The sequence below is a fragment of the Electrona antarctica genome, assembly GCF_951216825.1.
Source record: "Electrona antarctica genome assembly, chromosome: 15".
Classification (NCBI taxonomy): Eukaryota; Metazoa; Chordata; class Actinopteri; order Myctophiformes; family Myctophidae; genus Electrona; species Electrona antarctica.
Window position 1 is genome coordinate 32,892,576 of NC_136796.1, and position 23,176 is coordinate 32,915,751.

General features: G+C 43.5%; 1 protein-coding gene across 1 annotated transcript in view; it reads left to right on the forward strand.

The window, feature by feature from the left end:
• Nucleotides 1-1,740: 1,740 nt before the first annotated feature.
• The window catches only part of trak1b (trafficking protein, kinesin binding 1b), a 28,255-nt gene continuing 6,819 nt past the window's right edge, over nucleotides 1,741-23,176 (forward strand). Inside the window, exons 1-16 of the mRNA XM_079522159.1 lie at nucleotides 1,741-1,911; nucleotides 4,214-4,408; nucleotides 7,561-7,637; nucleotides 9,072-9,188; nucleotides 10,276-10,376; nucleotides 11,088-11,196; nucleotides 11,404-11,482; nucleotides 11,754-11,884; nucleotides 12,164-12,238; nucleotides 14,611-14,748; nucleotides 15,878-15,954; nucleotides 16,403-16,609; nucleotides 17,377-17,657; nucleotides 19,702-19,820; nucleotides 21,303-21,516; nucleotides 22,827-22,932. Coding sequence (XP_079378285.1) covers nucleotides 7,587-7,637; nucleotides 9,072-9,188; nucleotides 10,276-10,376; nucleotides 11,088-11,196; nucleotides 11,404-11,482; nucleotides 11,754-11,884; nucleotides 12,164-12,238; nucleotides 14,611-14,748; nucleotides 15,878-15,954; nucleotides 16,403-16,609; nucleotides 17,377-17,657; nucleotides 19,702-19,820; nucleotides 21,303-21,516; nucleotides 22,827-22,932 — 1,805 coding nt within the window. The 5' untranslated portion in view covers nucleotides 1,741-1,911; nucleotides 4,214-4,408; nucleotides 7,561-7,586. The remainder of the gene's footprint in view (nucleotides 1,912-4,213; nucleotides 4,409-7,560; nucleotides 7,638-9,071; nucleotides 9,189-10,275; nucleotides 10,377-11,087; nucleotides 11,197-11,403; nucleotides 11,483-11,753; nucleotides 11,885-12,163; nucleotides 12,239-14,610; nucleotides 14,749-15,877; nucleotides 15,955-16,402; nucleotides 16,610-17,376; nucleotides 17,658-19,701; nucleotides 19,821-21,302; nucleotides 21,517-22,826; nucleotides 22,933-23,176) is intronic.

Here is a 23,176-nt window from a genome sequence, read left to right on the forward strand (position 1 = left end):
CACAACGCAGAAGTCTGATGCATTCACTGGCAGTACATCTGCTGCAGTGAATAACGGATCCCCGCAGGCTGAGGGCAGTGTGCTGCAGCAGTGCTGTTTATGAGCCCTTTCTGTACATTTGAAACAGACTATCTGAGCATATAATATCACAGATGGGACTCAAATCCCTGTCTTCCCAACAAAGCTTAAAGTACCAGTGTGTGAGAACACCTTTCTTTTTTTCCTCTAAAAAATGTTTTACGGTATTCTTTCCCATACCTGGATAGACATACTGTACTCACCTTCCTCTCACTACACTGTAGAGATAGGAGGGTGAGTGACTAAGGGCAGAGAGGAAGGCAAACTTACTGTACAACACAGGCTCTTCAGAAGCGATATTCTAGTGCATCGTTGTGGGTTGTCCACGCAGAAGATCCAAATAACTTGGTTTCACGCAAAATAAAATCTCATGAGTCATGACTGGTAACATCCAAGTCCCAATCTGTGATTTGTGAAACAGTGTTTCCTAAACAATTAGCACACAATAGAATGATGTTCATATAGCTATGTTCATATTCTTCTAAACATAATGTTCTACATTCCAGTTGAAGAAATCGCAGATTGAGACTTTAACCTTTTCTTTTATGAAATATCCGAGACAATTCATAACATACAGCTAGTTTGATCAATATATTCTATTTCTACTTTGAACACATCTCATCATCATGAGATGTCATCTTAAAATAACCAATAACCGAAAATAGCTCACGCGTTTGTAGAGCTTGTAAATAGGCTATTTTCGGTGCATGACATGATTCCTTGGAAGTTGGAAGACTTCTGTGGAATCCATCAGACTGAAATCAGTCCTCTGAGACTTTAATCCATGAAATTAAATGTATTACGCTGTACTTATTGACGTTGTACAAAACACAGCATCAAGTTATAGGCTAAACCAGGTAGATCCAGTCTACCCTGCAGCTGAAAAGTAGTTTCTGCTAATGGATGTACTGTATGTGGTGGCTGGTTGGCAGGCTGCCCAGTTGCAGGGTCAGCAGCTACACTGTTGTTAGAGGCTTTGTATGGAGATTCAGGACAGGGTGACGGTCACATGCTGATCACATCAGAGTGGATTGTGGGTAATAACAACATGTCTGATCTAGGGCTGGGCAATATATCAATATTATCTCAATATTGTTATACTTACGCCTACTACCCCTTCTGGGGCATAGGCCGTCAAGAAGCGATCTCCAGGCATCTCTGTCTTGAGCTGTTCTCTCCAGTTGGTTCCAGTTCATCTTCATGGTCTTGATTTGGTGTCTGTCTCCAGGTCTCAGTGCCAGGTGTTTCTTGGGCGACCCCTTTTCCACTTGCCCTGTGGGTTCCATGTTATGGCTTGACATTGCAGGCTTTCATATAAGGTGTGGCCTATCGTTTGACTTTGTCTATAATGCCCAGCCCTAGTCTCATCTCTCTTCAGACAATCTGGGAACCCGTCTGCAAAACAAAGGGAAAACAGCGCTCTCTTTATTGACGTGAGTCAATGGTCTGTCTCGAGAGACTACTCTTCAGACAATGCATTTCTGTCTTTGCTTTTCTTCCTTTCTTTCTCTTTCTATTGATCACTCACTCAATACCTCTCTCCTCCCTCCCCTCCCCGCCTTCCAGGTGGCTGTGATCTCAGATCTATTACCATCGCCTGCCAGAGGAGCTGCAGCTCCGTAGGCGCATGGCAGCTGTTCCTCCACCCGAGTGAGAGGTGAGCCAAGCTGGCCTCCCCGGCCCCCTCCCTGAGACCAGCCCCGGACCCAGACCCAGACCCCGAGCCTGGCCAGTGCCCTACCCAGGAGGAGCAGTATGTGAGTGAGGCAGAACCCAGTCTGCTGGACACGCTACCAGCACCACCCGGCTGTAGGGATGCCGAGACCATCACAGGTCTGTGTGTGTGTGTGTGTGTGTGTGTGTGTGTGTGTGTGTGTGTGTGTGTGTGTGTGTGTGTGTGTGTGTGTGTGTGTGTGTGTGTGTGTGTGTGTGTGTGTGTGTGTGTGTGTGTGTGTGTGTGTGTGTGTGTCTCTTTTTTTGGGGGGGGGGGGGACTGGGGGAGACTGGGTGGCAATTCCCATAATGCTTTGGTAAACTGCTCCTCCTTGTGGATAGGGGGAGGGCTGTCTTACTGAGACAACATGTAGTCCAGGAAGGAAGTGAGACCAGTGTCTGTGACATCATGGACACTGCTAAAATCGAAAAGATCTAAAACCACATATGACACACATGAAGACCCCAGGAAAGTGTTCTAAATCTTCTAAACGTCATTAATATTTTTTTTGCAAAAAGGGTGAAATGTCCCTTTAAGCATCTAGTCTTAAAGCTACTGTATGCAAATTATTATCTACTACACCACATCACATGTGGACACACAGCGATCACTAGTCTATGTAGCCATTCTCAGAATGCACAATGCAATCTTTGAATGCTTAAGAATGTTGTGATTAAGCTATACAAAACATGATCTATGCCACACATCACTTATAAATAGCTCTGTAGCTCTGTCATTCTCACAGAGCACAATGCAGGCTTTAAAAGATTAGGAATGTAGTGATAAAGCTATACAAGCCTTTGTGTACACCACATCGCAAATAAACAAGCAAGAATCAATCAAGAATCAAGGTGGTTTTATTTGTCAACTACAAGCACGAGATGTTGGTGGGACATGTTTGGCAGAGACGGTTGTGCCATGATGTAATAATGCAGCAGCATTATAAGTGCATATTTATAATGCATTATAATCTGCTTATAACACTGGATAGATAGATGATAGATAGATAATGGCGCAAATCTTTGAATATATATTCTTTCAGAGCGAATGTTTTTAACTCAAATCTTTGCTTGGGGGGGGGGGGGGGGGGGGGCATTTACATATCATTTTTGGGGTCCTTGACATGAAATATTTTGAGAACCACTTACATAGGTTTTTCAGAAAACTGTGATTTAGAAGAGATTTATAGAATCTGGCCTTAGGTCTAAATGGCTTAAGATTTTATTTTAGTTTAGTTTTTGTGATGGAGGAGAGCATGAAGATGTTATGACTGAGTGGTGTACTGCCCTCTCTTGGTGGATTTGTAGAACTGGTGGTGGCTCTCTGGAATTGATTGATTGATTGGATACTTTTTTAACAGTTTACAAATTTTACCATGGTACGATTATACAATGATGCTAAAAGGATAGCACAATTTACAATTTAGGCATTTAGCAGATGCTCTTAATCCAGAGCGATTTACATTAAGCAAGAACAAAAAAAGCATGGGAATACATCACATATATAAAATGCATTTATCAAGAAACATGCGTAAGCTAAGAACGTAACTAGAACATATCTATATAATGACACTATACATATAAACTATACATATATACTATACTATGCTGTACATATATACTATGAAGTGCTACATACAATGCAATTATTGTGCTGTCTACATGACATGCTATAAGTCTGTTTCAAATGCTATCTAAGTCTAAAAAGTGCTGTCTAAGTCTAAAAAGTGCTGTCTAAGGGGGTAGGATAAGTTCTATGGGCACGAAGGGCTTGTTTCCATTGTGGCCCTGTGTATTCAATTAATCAAGAAATCACAATCATTACCACCAATAGCTGTGTCATTCTCAAAGTCCCCCACCCGCATGTTCCTTGTAGTTCTAAGATCCACCAGTAGTGGGCCGTACGTACACCAGTTAGTCACATCAACATATTCTCTCCTACGTCCCTCTATGCAGTGGTGGCTGGAAAGTAACTCAGTACATTTTCTGAACATGTACTGTATGTACATGTACTGTACTTAGTGCAATTTTGAGGTATTTCTACTTTACTTGAGTATTTCCAATTTCCAATACTTTCACTTCTACTCCACTACATCTCAGAGCCAAATATTGTACTTTTACTCCACTGCAATTATTGGAAAGCATTAGTTACTAGTTACCTCGGATATTTTGATTAGAAAACATACATAAAACACTTCAACCCTATATACATTTCGGCCTTTTGAAAATAGCCTATCTACAAGCTCACAATGCGTTGCGATGCGACGCACTGTGCGCTTGTAGATCTGCTATACTATCAAAACATTTGCATGCGTGAAAAGGGACATTCTGCATAACTTTTACTTTTACTTTTGGTACTTTAGGTTGAATTACTTTTTCCACCACTGTTGATGCTCTCCTCCCTCCCTCTATGTCTTGTCAGATGTGTGTAACAGCACTGACCTACCGGAGTTTGAGATCATCAGTCTCCTGGAGGAGCAGCTGCCGGTGTACCGGCTGAGGGCTGACACCGTCTACGGCTATGACAACGACGACTGGCTGCACACTCCCATCCTCTCGTCGGACGCCAGCATCGACCTGACCACCGAGCAGATAGAGGAAACGCTCAAATATTTCTGTGAGTCCCACAACGCGGAATAGAGGCGGTGTGTGTGTGTGTGTGTGTGTGTGTGTGTGTGTGTGTGTGTGTGTGTGTGTGTGTGTGTGTGTGTGTGTGTGTGTGTGTGTGTGTGTGTGTGTGTGTGTGTGTGTGTGTGTGTGTGTGTGTGTGTGTGTGTGTGTGTGTGTGTGTGTGTGTGTACGCACTAGACACGGAGACTATTGCATATTAGGCCGATCAGGATCATAAGTCTTGTGACTGCAGGCCATGGATCTCAATTCTCAATTTCATCTTATAGACGTCAGGCAAGAGACAATGCACATACTGTACTGTACTACAGGAAAATCATGAAAGGACAAATGATAAAAGACAGTACAGAAAAAGGGAAACAACAATAACAGTAAAAATAAACAAAATCAATAATATCATTAACTTGAGGTTTCAGGGAAAATAGGAGTCATACCATTTGAACAGTTTTCTTTCCATTCCAGATTTAAATGTGCAAAGTTAGGTATTGATTTGGATAATGTTTGTCTGTGAATAAAGAATTTACCATACAGGATAATGAAATTAATAATATATAAATTCAATAGCGGCATCTTCTGGATTACTATACTAACAAATGATATCCTTATAAGCAAATTGACAGCTTAAAAACTAATATATACATTGTTTGTATATAACAAGGCAGGTGTGCCATCATAAACGGGCTTTCCCTCCTCTCTCCCTTCCCCTCACTCTCAATATGCCCTTTTGCATTGAAGCACATTTCCAGTAAAATCATAGAAGGATATGTGCAGTATAACTATAATTGTATTTCTTCACCGCCTGGATTTTCTAGAAATATTGATAGTTAATGTAAAAAGATACAGCAGGCAGATTTGTTTGAGCTCTATGGCAGAGAATATGAAATCACAATAAACTTTATACACATGGAGTCACCATATGACCTAATTGGAGGAAGCCAGAGAAGTGGTTCCCAGTTTTAATGTTGTCCATAATGGAAAAGATTTACTACTTGAGCATGCACTTCTGCTGCTGCTGCTGCTGTGTGTGTGTGTGTGTGTGTGTGTGTGTGTGTGTGTGTGTGTGTGTGTGTGTGTGTGTGTGTGTGTGTGCGCGTGTGCGTGTGCGCGCATGAGAGCGTGCGCGCGTGTGAGAGCGAGCGTGACGTGTGCGAGCGTGTGTGCGTGAGAGAGGGAGAGAGCTAGAGTGGGAGGAGAAAATCACCATGGTAACTGTTGCTTTGGTGAATCGATGCTGCGTGACCTTCAGGCTAGAGGGAGAAAACGGAGAGAACAGAAGGGAGTGGAAGAGAGAGGAAAACAAATCAAACCGGAAAATAGGGCAGAGCGGAAGGAAGGAGGGGGGGGTGGTACCATTAGCACTTTCGCTGGTCCCTGATTGGTTCCCTTTCCTGTCCTCGTCATCCAATCCGAACATGAAGATTTCAGCTTTGGTTTTTCCCTCCGACTCAGCATCAGCTGTTGTTCCAAAACAGATAGGTGCTCTTCTACTCTCTCTCTCTCTCTCTCTCTCTCTCTCTCTCTCTCTCTCTCTCTCTCTCTCTCTCTCTCTCTCTCTCTCTCTCTCTCTCTCTCTCTCGTGTTATGTACTGTATAGTGTGGGTCAGGGTGTACGTGTTGGAGGGACGTCATTCGGTCTGTGAGTACAGTAAGTGCCGTGTTGGAGCAGAAGTGAGAGATTGAGAGATCCTGGGAGTGATACCGCAGGAAGAGGGTTTCTTCTACAGGAGTAAGTAAGTGCTGTTTAAAGGGTTATCCCGGTTCTGTCACTTTGTTAACCAGAGAGGACATAGGCCTGTGGACAGTATAAGAGCAGGATGTATAGACTGTGAAGAGGGCAGGGATGGTAAAGGTGTTGTGGGTTTTGTCATGGAAGAAAGATAAGAGACGTATTTTGCTTTGATGTGATTGAAAATGTTGCTTTGACAGATCAGATCTTTTGTAACATCCTAAAGTATATACACCGTTTTTTTAACGTTTATTTGAGTTGAATTCATGGCATTGTTCATCTCATTAAGAGGATTTTACTGAGCCAGTGGGACTTTTTGACATCTCGGGCCTTAATTGCACACATGCACTGGCACGCACGCACACACGCACCCAGGCAGGCACGCACCCACGCTGACACACGCATGCATGCACGCACGCATGCATTCACAGTTGCTGTATTCAGATTCTACCTCTTGGGTTCCAGTGGTTCAACATTCATCAGCAGGCTATGCAGGCTGGAATGGATATTTGTTTCTTGTCTTTCTAATTTGTAAAAGTGGGACAAGCTTAAATGAAACATTGTCGAGTTTATTCCCTATAGTTCCCTCATAGTCACCGGATAAGTAATGACACCAAAGTGCAGGTCTACAGTAAGTGCAACTCATGAACTGGTACATCATTGATGATGGGATTCACAGAGTCAATACCACTTCCAGGGAATAACGATGACAACAGAATCCTGTGTGCACTGTGGAAAACATTCCCCTCTCAATCCATCCCACTCCATTGGTTGATATACTAATTCCTCGATGAGACCTCCCACAGAGTTCAATAGCCGGTTATCGACCAAACCTTACATGACTTGTTACATAATTCCGGCCTTCGTTTAGTGATATAAGAGCAATCTAGTGATTCAATATATTGTTTGTGTGTGTGTGTGTGTGTGTGTGTGTGTGTGTGTGTGTGTGTGTGTGTGTGTGTGTGTGTGTGTGTGTGTGTGTGTGTGTGTGTGTGTGTGTGTGTGTGTGTGTGTGTGTGTGTGTGTGTGTGTGTGTGTGTGTGTGTGTGTGTGTGGCCTGTCACACATATTACATAATTGCCTAATCGCAATTATTTACACCTGCTATTTCCACTATTAATTAATTAATTAATTAATGTGTTATTAATAATTTAAGTATAAACTAATTGTATGTTATTTGTCATAACTGCCCTGTGCAGCCTTTGTTTGTGAAGCCTAAAAACATTTATAATGTTCTAATGTTCAATGAGAGCAACACGATTGAACCCTTAATCGAACTTATTTCAATTTAACTAACATTGCATCAATGGTGACAGCCCTGCTAGCTATGGCAACGAGATTGGTCATTTCACACCAGATAAAATGTATGTCTCAGTAGGGAGGAGGTGTGCTGCTGACTCTGCTCTCTTCCACAGTGCTATGTGCAGACAGAGTGGGCCAGATGACAAAGACCTACAATGACATTGATGCTGTCACCCGTCTGTTGGAGGAGGTCAGACGCTCATACTCTACTCTCTCATTTAACTTAACTGTATTCTGAAGCTCTACTACGTATAATCTCTTCATTTAGCTTCAGATTCTCATCTACTCTGAATACGATGTAGACTGTGTATTCAATGTCATTTTCAATACTGTACTTGAAAGTAGTTAAAAGCATAGTATAAATATTAGCCTTGTCAGGCCATAAACCGGTGGTCAGCAATCATATTTAATGAATGCTCGTTATCATTTATTTTATTGTATTTAGTAATTTTAATGTTTGCAGCTCTAAAATGGCTCCTTCGCCCATACCCTAGGTGGCTAAAGGGCCTTTGTGTTTGGAGTCTGCATGTTCTCCCTGTGACCCCTAGGGTTAGGAACAGATGAGAAGGAAGAGACGTGAAGTCATGTGACTGGATGCCGGGGCTGCGCCGGAAGTTCAATGAAACACATGGCAGTGGATGGAGCCGGCTGGAGCAGCTCATGAACAAACACTATTTTTGAACGATTGAGACATTTTGTCATAATCTGTTCGGGAATATAAAATAAGACATATCACAGGTTACTTTCTAATCACTTTTCGATGTGCACAGTACATCATTTTATTGAGGCATCTAAACAGCGGCAGGTATCGTTTCTGTCTCGGAGGCATCATCGCGAGATCTGGTTGCTAGACAGGAAACTGTGGGTTTCTCGCGATACTTGGCACGACCTCTATAAAATTACACAGCGTACACGCCGAAAAGCAACACAGCAGACAATAATGTGTTATATATATTCTTTTATATTCCTGAACTGACAAAGGTCGCATTCGTTCATAAATTGCATTTGTGTATGAGCTGGTCCAGCCGGCTCCATCCACTGCCATGTATTTCATCGAACTTCCAGTGTGAGATTTGCCACAGATGAGCGTAATTGCGGCATCCAGTCACGTGACCATGTCTTTTCCTTCCATCTGTTCCTAGCCCTAGGGTAGGTACCCTCACAAAAAAGTATGCAGTAATCCTGGTCTCTATAGAGCGTCGCAGTCCCGCCCCCTTTCATGACGACGCCAGGCCCAGGAAATAGTTCCCAATGCATTTTTCCCATAGACATTTCAAAACGTATTTATTTAAAGACCTTATAAGCGTCGTACAAAGCCAACTCTTGTCGTGACAAATCATGACAACAAACACAATATTTTGGATCAAACAAATAATTACAAAGAAGAAAAACAACAAAAAAAGTGTTGTAACCTGCCGTTTTCTTCTTCTTTCTGATTATTTGTTCAGCCCGAAATTTTTTGTTTGTTGTCATGATTTGTCACGACAAGAGTTGTCTTTGTCCGCCGCGTAAAAGTATTTAAATAAATACAAAATCTTGGGATAAAAAATAACTACTAACACAGCTCTCCTCTCCTCTCCTCTCCTCTCCTCTCCTCTCCTCTCCTCTCCTCTCTGACCCATAGAAAGAGAGAGATTTGGAGTTGGCTGCCAGGATTGGCCAGTCGCTACTTAAGAAGAACAGAATTCTGTCTGAGCAAAATGATTATCTGGAGGAGCAAATGGGCCACATCACGGAGGAGGTACACACGCATGCACGCACATACACGCACGCACGCACGCAAAAACGCACGCAGCAGTAAGCATAGTGGTGGAAGAAGGGGTTTTTTTACGTAAAGGTGACAATACCACAATGTAAAAACACTGTTACAAGTTAAAGTCCTGTGTTCAAAATGTACTTGAGTAAAAGTACTCATTGTGCAGAATGTCAAAATATTTTGAAAATAGACGATCTACAATCTGCAATGCGACACATTGTGAGCTTGTAGATCTGCTATTTTCAAATGGCCAAAATATATATATGGCTGCCGCTGAAGTAGTTAGTGTGTTTTGTAATAATAATCAAAATCCACAAAATCATTAGTAGTTTTCAATTAATTGTAGTGGAGTAAAAAGTACAATATTTGCCTCTGAGATGTAATGGAGTAGTAAAAGTATTGAAAATTGGAAATACTCCAGAAAGTAAAAAAATAATAATACAGTAGAATTTAATTAAGTACAGTACAGTACATGTGCTTAGTTACTTGAACCAATGGAAAGTAAGTAAAAATCACTTCGGACAAAACAGCTAAATCCACCAGCTCTCATGCAAGTAATTTACTATATAAAGTCACAACAACAACTTTGATGAGGCAGTATTGCTTTGTTTTTAAAAAATATATAAGGTTTTCTTCATTTCCAGAAAAATGTACGGTATATTTTTCATTTCCTGAAAATGTTGTTGTTAGGTGGTTTCTTCCCGACAGGCAGCAGAGATATACTATTTGATGTGTTTGTCAGGTGGCCCAGCTGCACCATGAGCTGAACCTGATATACTAATTGATGTGTTTGTCAGGTGGCCCAGCTGCACCATGAGCTGAACCTGATATACTAATTGATGTGTTTGTCAGGTGGCCCAGCTGCACCATGAGCTGAACCTGATATACTAATTGATGTGTTTGTCAGGTGGCCCAGCTGCACCATGAGCTGAACCTGATATACTAATTGATGTGTTTGTCAGGTGGCCCAGCTGCACCATGAGCTGAACCTGATATACTAATTGATGTGTTTGTCAGGTGGCCCAGCTGCACCATGAGCTGAACCTGATATACTAATTGATGTGTTTGTCAGGTGGCCCAGCTGCACCATGAACTGAACCTGAAGGATGAGCTGCTTCAGTTCTACACCACCGCTGCCGAGGAGAGCGACGATGACTCCAGCAGCTCACCAACGTGAGACTCTTCCTCTCCGCAACTTACTCTCCTTGTATAGCGCCACCATGTACAGCAGTGGTTTTCAACCCTTTTCATATCGAGGCCCATTATTTGTTATTATTTATTTGAGCCACGGACCACCATTTGATGATAGACTTTAGCCTTGCACACCCAAGACTAAAGAATATCTACACATTTCTAATCCATGCTGTATTGTTGTTGGTACCATCGGAGAGATAACAGGCAAACGTTGATCAAAATATAAACATTTCTACAGTACATTCTCTAATTGTGTAGCCTTCCTATAAATGAAGTAATGCAGATGTTTATTTAACTCTTGAGAATGTAAAATGAAACCAAATGGACCCGTAAAATGTGGTTTCATTTTACACAGTTAAAGATCTAAGAGGGTCCATTTGGTTTCATTTTACCTTCTCACAAGTTAAAGACCAATAAGGGTCCATTTGGTTACCAACTCTCCATCATTTAGCTGGGGACCACCTGGAACCCCCTCAAGGACCACTGGTGGTTCCCAGACCACTGGTTGACAACCACTAATGTACAGTATAACACACCTTTCAGTTGAACTGATCTGTCTGTCTGTCTGTCTGTCTGTCTGTCTGTCTGTCTGTCTGTCTGTCTGTCTGTCTGTCTGTCTGTCTGTCTGTCTGTCTGTCTGTCTGTCTGTCTGTCTGACTGTCTGTCTGTCGTGTGTCTTCTGTCCGTCAGGACCGGTAGGAAGACTAAACTGGGCACCGCCTCAGGGAGCTTTGGGAACGACACAATGCAGAGAAAACTACAAGAGCTGCAAGAGGAGAACCTGTCTCTCCGGTCAGAGGTGTCTACTGTCTACCAACACACACACACACACACACACATACACACACACACACACACACACACACACACACACACACACACACACACACACACACACACACACACACACACACACACACACACACACACACACACACACACACACACACACACACAGAGGGAAGGATACATGTGGTGTAATGCATGTGTGTGTGTGTGCATGCAGGCCAGCCATCTGAAGTCAGAGACGGAATCCTACGAGGAGAAGGAACAGCAGCTTGTCAATGACTGTGTGAAGGAACTCAGTAAGTTGTCATCTCTCTCCTCCTCGCTCTCTTTATCGCGCATTTTATAACCACAACTGGGCGTCCATAGACACATGCAAAACAGGAAAAGTAGGCTACAAATCCATGGCACCCCATCTTTACCGGCAAAACATGACACACGTGCCCCAGAACCCTTCAAATCACAAAAAAGGCTTGTCTCGCCCTATCTGTTCTAGGGTTGTCCAGTCTCCAGATCTCCACCATAGCAGAGGAACTGGCTCGTAACTAACCCTAACCCTATCTGTTCTAGGGTTGTCCAGTCTCCATATCTCCACCATAGCAGAGGAACTGGCTCGTAAGACCGAGGACGCCGCCCGGCAGCAGGAGGATATCACACACCTCCTCTCTCAGATAGTAGACCTGCAGAAGAAAGCCAAGTCTGTAAGTAACACACATATACACACACACACACACACACACACACACACACACACACACACACACACACACACCCAACCAACAAAAGACGAGACGAGACACGATGAAGCCAAATTATGCAAGACGAGACGACACAAGCTGGAATGAGGACACGGCAAGACAAGATCAAATGAGACTAGACGATGAAATGAGACGAGTCGAGATATTTTTTGCATAACCTGTGTGTGTGTGTGTGTGTGTGTGCGCGTGTGCATGCGTGTGTGCGTGTGCGTGTGTGTCCAGTGTGCTGTGGAGAATGAGGAGCTCACTCAGCACCTGGTGGCAGCTAAAGATGCCCAGAGACAGCTCACTTTCGAGGTAACGCCAGCACCCGATCCCTCATCTAACACACACTTTCACTCACTCACTTTTGTCTGTGTGAAATGGACTAAGTAAAGCTTGTTTGAGATAGGAGGCAGGGTCTGTTCACATCCACACAATTTGTAATTAGGGACCAAGAAGTCACGCAGTGACTTTGGTCACTCTTTGTTATTGTGTTTATTTTTCTTCTTCTTCTCCTTCTTCTTCTCCTTCCGCCAAAAATAGCTGTTCTGACTGAATGGTGCAGTCGGTTTTCGCGAAACGCGGTAATCTGATAGAGGGCCATGCCAAACGGTGAATATGCGAAGCCCAAGACGATTGACCAAATGGTGGCGCTATAGCGCTCAATTGAAAATGCTAACTTTGAACGTGCATAGCTCATGAACCGTTTGACCGTTGGCAATGACACTTTGATACCCATATGCGTCTCCTCGTGCTGAACAACTTTCGTGTTCTGACTTTTGACCTCTGACCTTTAGATCACCCGCCATTTTGAATTATATGAAAAACAGTTCAAATGTAACTCCTCCCAGAATCTTTGCTCAAAATGCACGAAAACTTCTACACGTGAACTTTGGACCTATACGGACAAATAATCGTAGCACATTTTTTTCTAAGTGAAAAAATGAAGTTTTTATGAGCCAATGAAAATTGCGCGTGCACGCACACACACACACACACACACACACCAAAGTTTGAGTACTTATGCTGAACTAACACTGAATGATTTTCCTGTTAACAATGGAGTATCTGATTGTCTCCGTGTAGCTCAGTCAGTTGAGCTCTTGCCCTTGGACCGCAAGGTTGTGTGTTCAAATCCAGCTACTGACAACTCAGCTTGTCAGTCTTATTTGTACATATTGTTGAACGCCCTGTGGGCTATATCAGTGAGATCAATAACTTTAAAGACTGGTGTGATAATAGCCACCTTATGTTAAACACCACAAAAACTAAAGAGATGATCTTCAATCCAAATCCATGGTTATGAACGATTGTCTGCCTAACACACACACACCCATGCAGCCACGCACGCACGCACGCAGGCAGGCAGGCAGGCAGGCAGGCAGGCAGGCAGACACGCACGCACGCACGCACGCACACACACACAAAGAGAAGTTTGTACGCGCGCACGCACGCACGCACGCACGCACGCACGCGCACACACACACACACACACACACAAAGAGAAGTTTGTACGCACGCACGCACACACGCACGCAGGCAGGCAGGCAGGCACGCACACACACACACACACACACACACACACACACAAAGAGAAGTTTGTACGCGCGCACGCACGCACGCACGCACGCACGCACGCAGGCAGGCAGGCAGGCAGGCAGGCAGGCAGGCAGGCACGCACGCACGCACGCACACACACACACACTTTAACTGTGCGTGAAAACACACTGTAGTAATGGATAAAGACATGCCCAAAATGAGGACACACCTTCTTGTTAGCAAATCACTGAATGGTTTTACTGTTTACAATGTAGTCACTGATTGTCTCTGTGTAGCTCAGTCAGTAGAGCTCCCGCCTTCGGTCCACAAGGTTGCGAGTTCAAATCCCGGTAGCGACAACTCGGCTCGTCTGTCTCATTTGTGCGTGTTGTTCTTATCGCGCATTGTTCTTCTTCTATCTTGGTCCCGCTTTATCGCTGCTTGCAGCTATATTATTGTATTTCATATCGTATGACCGAAATTCATTCATTCATTCATTCATTCATTCATTCATTCATGAATGCATGCTAGTGGTGTAAACAGCTGACAGGATATTGCCACTGCAGGATATGTTGACATGCGCTTACCGCATTTTATCACACTTTATCACACATGCTAGGTTAAATGGTAAATGCTAAATGGTGCATTTTTTTATCCAAAGCACTTTACATAGATTGTGCATTACATTCACCCATTCACACACACATTCATACACCGATGGCGGAGGAAACCATGCAAGGCACCAACCTGCACATCGGGAGCAATTAGGGGTTCAGAGTCTTGCTCAAGGACACTTCGACAATAACTCTGGGGGAACCCGGGATCAAGCTGGGAACCTTGCGGTTCTCCATCTTACCGATGATCCTAGATTACTGAGGCAGTAACTGTCTCTATGCATTTGATGCATTGCTTACTGTAAGTCGCTAAATGTCTAAATTGTAATTGTCTGTAATTTCTGTCTGTCTCCCATGATGTCGACTGTGTTTCAACGATAGTGTGTCTGACTCTGTAATGAGCTCACATGATGTCGACTGTGTTTCAACGATAGTGTGTCTGACTCTGTAATGAGCTCACATGATGTCAACTGTGTTTCAACGATAGTGTGTCTGACTCTGTAATGAGCTCACATCATGTCGGCTGTGTTTCAGCTTCAGGAGCTGGAGCACAAGTACATGGAGTGCATCGAGATGCTTCATGAGGCCCAGGAAGAGCTGAAGAACCTGAGGAACCGGAACTATCCTGCCGGAACTCCCCGACGCTACCACCCCCATGGCTTCTACCCCATGGTGTGTGTGTGTGTGTGTGTGTGTGTGTGTGTGTGTGTGTGTGTGTGTGTGTGTGTGTGTGTGTGTGTGTGTGTGTGTGTGTGTGTGTGTGTGTGTGTGTGTGTGTGTGTGTGTGTGTGTGTGTGTGTGTGTGTGTGTGTGTGTGTGTGTGTGTGTGTGTGTGTGTGTGTGTGTGTGTGTGTGTGTGTGTGAGCGTCTGTTAGAGGTGTGCATCACGATTCGATTAACGATTCGATTCCGCGATGCATTTATTTTCTCACTTTTCTGTATTGCTGCACAAATATGGCAACATTTTCATCAGTTAATAGAAGCAGCAAGATGCACATTGTACTACTTCTTTCATTTAGAAAGACATGTCTTCATATTAAATAAAATACAATCGATCGGCGATAATCGATTATGTTACCTCACTGATGCATCGTGATGCATTGTAGAATAGATAATCTTCTGAGTTTTAGGCAGTACGTCTTGGCTCATTATCCAGTGGTGTAAAGTAACTAAGTACATTTACGTTAAGTGCTGTACTTAAGTACAGTTTTGAGGTATTTTTTACTTTTACTTCTACTCCACTACATCTCAGATGTAAATATTGTACTTTTACTCCACTATAATTATTTGAAAACTTTAGTTACTAGTTTAGATTTGTATTATTATTACAAAACATACAGTAACCACATTTGAAAATAGCCGAGCTATTCAGGACAGGAACCCCTTTTTAAGCATTATGTTATACTTTAGCTGTTGAAAAACAGCAGATCTACAAGCTCAGTGCACGGCTTCGAGTGCCACGCTACAAGCTTGTAGATCTGCTTTTTGAAAAATCGTGAAAATGTGGCGCAAATCTTTGAATATATATTCTTTGAGAGCGAACGTTTTTAACTCAAATCTTTGCTTCTGGGGGGGCCCTGGAACAACATATTTTCAGATGGGGTCGGCGCCCAATTACTTATCATTTTTGGGGTCCTTGACATGAAATAGTTTGAAAACCACTGATAGAAACATAGGGTTTTTCAGAAAACTGTCACGATTTAGAAGACATTTTGTAGAATCTGTTCTCAGGTCTAAATGGGTTAAGTAAAATAATTGAGTACTTTTTCCACCACTGTCATTATTTTATTTTGTACCGTAGGACTCCCTGGCGGCTGAGATCGAGGGAACCATGAGGAAGGACATGTGTCTTGATGACCCTGACTGTGAAGAGCAGAAGTAAGTAGTACATTCACGCTGTCCTCATCACATTTTGTGATGATGACGGCTATGGCCGTTTTTAGCCCAACAAGTGTTTTTTTGTGCAAAACGAATGCTTGGAATGGATTCAGAATCATTAAAACCCACTAGTTTGACACGTCACATGCTACTTATAGCATGCTGTTTTTTGTTGGTTTTTTTTTGCCTTATATAGGTTGTTAATGGTATGGTCACATATTATGCTAATTATGAAAATTGCTCAACATAGCATCCAGCAGTTTCGAAATGCTGGGGACCCATACTCAACATTTCTAACATAAAACCTTAGGGTACTCATAATGTCCGGTTCACAATGGGGCTCAATGGGCTGGCAAGTAGACTCTTTATGAACAAGGTAGGAATAGATTTTAAAAAAGTGTTTACACAACATATTATATATCTGACAATGTAGTTTTGCTGTGTGCAGGACTCACCGCAAGCGCGTGTTTGAGACGGTCAAGAACATCAACCAGACGGCACGACGGCGCTCGCTGACCCCGTCCAACAGCAACATCCCCGGTTCAAACCAGTCGCTGTCCAGCAGGACCTCGCCCCATTCCAGTGGCCAGGCCACGCCCACCCTAGACAACCGCGCTCAGAGCATTCTGATGGAGACAGCGTCCAATCAGGATAGGTGAGGACTCGGAGGAGGGGCATGGGTGGCCTGTGAGAAAGTCTTCGTTACAGCTGTAACGAAAGCTTTCTTTCATTCACTTTCACACCATATGGGTATTTGATAGGTCGCCATGGTTACAATTTAGGCATTTAGCAGATGCTCTTAATCCAGAGAGATTTACAGTATGCAAGAACAACACATGGTAATACAATGTGTTCTTGCTTACAATCAAATACATACAAAACTGGAAATGCACTCTGTCGAGGTGCCAAGAGCACGCAAGTACTGCCGACCTCTACGAACTTACGATCAGCCCCTCTATAATATATATATACCTACCTTGAAGCGTACCTTAGTTACGTCACCATCAACAGCAAATTATAACCACGCATACCATGCATACCAGTTTTGATCCAGCCGACCACAGTACTTGCGCGCTCTGCTTCCGCAAGTAATAATCATCAAGAATCATAAGGAAGCTAGCTTCTGTCTAACAGTAGAAAATATCTACAATAAAGCTATGAGTATACACTATAGAGTGCTACTGTATGTCTACATAATGCTATCTAAATAACATAAGTTTAGCCTTTGCATGCGCCTGTAAGGTCGTCGAGGCTAGTGGTTACCCACTGAATATTGGTGCTATTATGGATCTATCCGACATATCTAGATAACCAACTCTGACAGCACAATGTACATTTACAGGCAAACCTTCTATGAATCCGTTTCATGGAAACCTTTTTTTTAAAAAACCTTTTTGTTCAATTTCTGTTTTCTGCCGGCAGCGCGGACATCCGCGAGAAGAAGGCCAGTGGGGCCGAGGACCTCAGGCTGGCCCTGCGGCGCCTGTCTCTTCGGCGGCAGAACAACCTGAATGAGCGGCTCTTCTTCGCGGAAGAGAGGGAGCGGAGGCGAGGAGGGCACGGCGGGGGAGGACTCCAGGACGGCTTGGGCCCCGGTGGTGGTCTGACCCCCTCGGACAGCATCATGTCCCTGGGGAGCATCCACCTCTGGGCCTCGCGCCCCTACCTCCCGGACAAGCTCCAGATTGTCAAACCCCTGGAAGGTGAGGGCAAGGCGGCGGAGGCGGGCGAGGGCAAGGCGGGGAGGAACCGGCGGTACTGGGAGGCGGGGGCGAGGAAAGGGAGCAAGCGGGGCTGGGAGACGGACGAGGGGGAGGAGAGGAGGAGGGATAGCTTGGAAGGATGGGGGTGGCTGAGGAAGACCAATGCGGGCATAGAGAGGGAGAGGGGGAGGAGGTGGGCTCGAGACAAGACGGGCAGCAAAAGGATGCGAGGGGCGAGGGAGAGCATTTTACTTTATTTTATTTAATGACATGTTCCCGTCAGAAGAATTGAGCCTAGAACCTCTCTCTCTCTCTGTCGCTCTACTTAATTAGTCTCATGTCTAGTTTCTCCCGGCGGATCCTGCCGGGATGCCTATGCCATAGAAAGCATAGGTGGCTCAGGTCTGACTCAGACTTAACCATAAAAAAAACAGATACGCCCATATATAGTCATGTCACTATGACTCAGACTTAACCATAAGAAAACCAGATACGCCCATATATAGTCATGTCACTATGACATAGACATAACCATAAACTAACCCAATATGCCCATAGGCATATATGGAGATCCGGTTGTCCAGAACCACAGATGCGACCGATATGCACATGGTCAAGCATATAATGGTACCGGCCAACTTAGACTCTGCATCGCAATTTAGACTCTCCATCGCATTAAGGAACTATATGTTAAATAGTTGGAAAGCAATGTTTGCCAATATCACCCTTGAAAACTGATGAGTTAACGAAACCACAACAAGATTGTTGCTTGCTTGTGCTTCCCTCTGCTGGTGATAAATCAGTACTGCGGTTAAGTTAGAGCTTTCCTATTGGTTGAAAATACTTTTATTTGTTCATTTTCTCCATCATATAGACATTACACATCATCACTACATATTCTGTTTTAATTTGTGTTTCCATTTTCTCTGTTCTTCCTTTACTTCATTATATTTTGATATCATCCTTTATTCTTTTTCTGTTATTCTCATCTCTATTTAATTTCTGTGTCTGTACAATAAAAACAAAACCTTTCTCATTCTAACCTCTCCTCCATTTCTCATTTCCTAATTCTTCTATTGTTTCCAACGTTTTTGTGTTTTTTCTTCATTGTGGTTCACATTAATAAACTAATGTCATGGTCTGTCTCCTCTTCCCTTGTTCTTCAAGGCTTCTCTTTATTGTTATATATACTGTACTGTACTTTGGAATTAGTGTACAGTATTCATAAGAAATTCTGCCTTGTTGATTTAATTTTAGTTGGTGAATTTTTTTTACCAGGAATGGGGACAGCTTTTTCATGTCAATTTGTAGTTAAAATGGCTTGTGGCGCAAAATGCTTTCACTGAAACTCAAAGTATTAACTCGGAATGACATTTAGACCAGGATCCCCTATTCTTACTGTATCTATCTATCTATCTATCTATCTATCTATCTATCTATCTATCTATCTATCTATCTATCTATCTATCTATCTATCTATCTATCTATCTAGTATCTATCTATCTCGCAACATATATATTTTTTAAATGTTTTGAATTAAATTCAGAAGTTATTCAGAAAACGCCTGTCAGGATTTGGAAGGCGTTTTTTTTTTATCGTTCTAAATGGGTTAAAACTAAATGGCTTCCTTCCCTGCAATCTCAAATGTCAAAGTAGTAAAACCCATCATATTCATGTTTGCGTAATTGTCTTCTACATCACTGGTTCTCAATGTTGGGTCTGGGGACCCCCAGGTGGCCCAAATAAACCCATAACCGGGTCTGTAACTCTTGAGGGCGTACACCGTCAGGCTCAAGAGTTAAATTAACACGGATCATTTTACAATGTAGATTGGGGACTCAGAAGAATTGCAGACCCATAAGGGTCCATTTGGACCCCGCGTGGGCCCCCGGACCAGACCTTGAGAAACAGTACATGACGTTATTCCCAGTCGTGGTCAAACAGTGCATGGTGTAACTCGACACTGACGCATACTTTCACCGAGCGACTCTGTCGCTTGACAAAATATAAATGTAGGCTTCTTTTGGTTGTCGTTTCTCACTAGGCTCTGCCACATTGCAACACTGGCAGCAGTTAGCCAAGCCACACCTGGGTGTGATCCTAGACGCCAGGCCAGGAGTTGTGCCTAAAGGCTACAGACCTCTGGAATTAGAGCTGGAGCAGGTGTGTCTTCTGTATATTATGGGTATATGACCAGACAGTATAGCACAGTGGTTCCCAAACTTTTTCATGTCAAGGACCCCCAAATTGACACTAATTAGCCCGCGGAACCCCCATTTGAAAATATATACCAGGGACCCCCATAAGAGAAGGTTTTTACGGCTCTAGCAGTGATTCTCAACCCGTTTAATCTCTAGGACCCCCAGTTTGACAGGGATTAGTCTACGGACCCCCATTTAATGGCATTTCTATCTCCGGAACCCTCCATTTATATTGTAAAATCAATGTTAATTTAACTATGAGAATACAAATGGAACCAAATGTACCCTACCATTTGGTTCCATTTGTACACTCTCATAGTTAACAGACCCATAAAGGCCCACTTGGTTCCAAACTATCATTTAGCTGGGGACCCCCTGGAACTCCCTCAAGGACCCCACTTTGGGAACCACTGGTATAGCGTCAAGAGGCGTCGAGAAAGTGCCCTGAACAGGATGTCTCTTCCAGGTTTTTAAACAGCTGGTGGATGGAAATAACGCTAGTGGGCAGTTGTAGCGTGGGCAAAAGAAAAACGGAAACGCTTTGCCGAGGCTACAAATTGAAGCCACCACTAGCGTTATTACGTCCACCAGCTGTTTAAAAACCCGAAAGAGACGCCTGTTTTAGGTGCTTTTCTTCTCTTGACGCCCCTGTCTGGTCATACCCTGTCTCTGTATGTGTGCGTGCGCGTGCGTGTGTGTGTGCATGCGTGTATGTACTGTATTTTGATGCATATGTATTTTTATCGAGCCACTTACTGTATACGTATTTGTGAAATTCTGTGAAAAGTTTTGCCTATTATGACATGCCCAAAATATGGACTCCATGCAGGTTTAAAGTGGTTAACATTAATTTAAGCACGCATGTCATTAATTAAGAACACATTCTTATTTGTAATGGTGGCCTGACAAAAAGACGTGGCCTGTTGAGGGAAGGGGACAAGGGATAAAAAGGAATGTCAAAACATTTCTAACATCTACAAGATATCATCTACATTCTACAAGACAATCTACAAGCTCACAACGCATTGCATTGCGAGCTTGTAGATCAACTATTTACCAGCTATTTTAAGAACCCAGGGGGAACCTGGTCAAGGGTTTAAAACTTTAAATGGTTTTAACTGTTCAAGTTCATCTGGGCATGTCTACTGTGCAACATTTTGAGATACTTTTACTTCACTTGAGTATCATATTTATTCTATACTCAATACTTCTATATATATTATGTTATATACTCTATAATCTATACTAGATAGATAACCACTTAAGCCCCATGCCATTTTATACTTCGCTTGTTTGACAAATTTGGAAAGATTTTAGTACTTTTACTTTGGTACTGCAAGTATACTGATGCCAATACTTTTGTACTTTTCAAGTCAAATTCTTTACTTGTATATTTTAATGTTGTGGCACCACTGCACGTGTAACGCACTCTCTCTGTGTGCAGGTGTACCCATGGGGCGGCTTTGAGGAGGATGAGCCGGGGGAGCAGTACTTCCAGAACCTGCCAACCTCCTCTGCTTCTGCTTCTCCAGCTGTAAGCTCCTCTGCCTGCACCACCAGCACCCCCAACCCTGTGCAGCAGCTCCAGTCTAGCCTCACAGCACCAACACCAACGTCGCTATCCCCATCCCCGCATCTCAGCAACACCGACGCTCTGGGTGAGCATAAGCGGCGTGTGTTTGTCAGTGAGGTGTAGATATATTCAAAGATTTGCGCCACATTTTCACGATAAAAAAAAGAAAATAGATCTAAAAGCTTGTCTTGTAGATCTGCTATTTTTCAATAGCTAAAGTATAACATAATCCTTAAAACGGGTTCCCGTCCTGAATGGGTTAGCCGAGAGCAATGGTTACTAAAGGCAAAGGGTTAACGAAGGCAACTAAGCAAAGTTAATCAAATAAAGGTTACAAAGTTTGGTTGGAGGATGAGAGGAATTCAGTCCCTGTTGCTGTTCAGCTGCCAATCAGAGCTGTCAGAGCAACTGCAGGCCCGGCATTTAACGGCTCCAGGATGCCTTTATCAGTAAGCCGCTGTGACTCACAAGTCTCTAATTCGGCTTTGTTAGCACCATCTGAAACAGAAGGTTTAAAGACTTTAGCAATCGATAGCAACTCTTCTTTAGTGCAACGGTCCAATTTCCCTAAGGCGGGAGAGACTGTGAACTCATCTACAGAGGCCATTTAAAAACAGAGACCACCAAAACAACAGTACGAAGGCAACTAAACAAAGTTAATCAAATAAACGTTACAAAGTTTGGTTGGCGGATGAGAGGAATCTGTTGCTGTTCAGCTGCCAATCCTAGTGTTGTGTCGGTCACGACGGTCATCAACGAACGGTTCAAATGAACCAGTTCTTTTTGCTTAATGAAATGAAATAGGTCATTTCTGTGAAAGATCCGTCCAGTCCGTTCAGTTGAAAATGCGATGCAATGAGAGAGACTGTTCAGTGTTCCTCCTTCCTCATTGCACGAGCTGGAGGGCAGGGCTGTGCTTTCCCGTAGAAACAGGCAGAGGAGATGATGGGGGAGACTGACTGACTGACTGAGAACGAAAAGGGAAAGGGATTATCGTTCACTCTGAAAGAAGTGCATCCCACAATTGAGAGGGGCCAGATTTAATCTGCCTGGGGCAATATGCATTGCAACGGCAGATGAAGGCTGGCTATGCGAGGCTATAAAGCTGCATAGTGGCCCGAACCTCTAATGATGAGAAAAAGAAAAGAAAATAATCACACTCGTGTATATGAAATGAGCAGGGCCTTTTATTATGATGAACATGTATGATGATGAAGTCATCAAGTGTCATCAAAGTTCTGTAAAAAGTCCATAGACTTGGCTGCCACATGACGTCATGGGGGGGCACACACACACACAAAGCCACGCATTGGAGCGGCTAGCATCGCCCAATAGCCACCCTAAAATGTTGTTGTCCTCACAAGTATAGTAATACAATGTGTGTGTTCTTTCCAGCTGCGTACTACCCAGGAAAATGCATGGCCCACACCAGCTCCACCTACACGTTCACCACGTGTCGGATCCTTCACCCCACTGATGAGCAGACACGCGTCACACCCAGGTAAGCAGCAGCACACCTACTGTACTGCAGCGTACGTAGCCTGCTGCTGCGCGTCTGCCACTGTTTATAACTGATGTCCGAGTAATATACTTACAGCGGTTCTGCGTGCATGGGCGCGTTGTTTTACCCAAAATGAGTCTATACAACAACGAGGACAAAACACGTCACGCTGCGTCACAGGCTGGCTGGCCATAATGAGGTCAGAGATTCACATGACAGCCACACTTTTAGAGATTCATGTTTA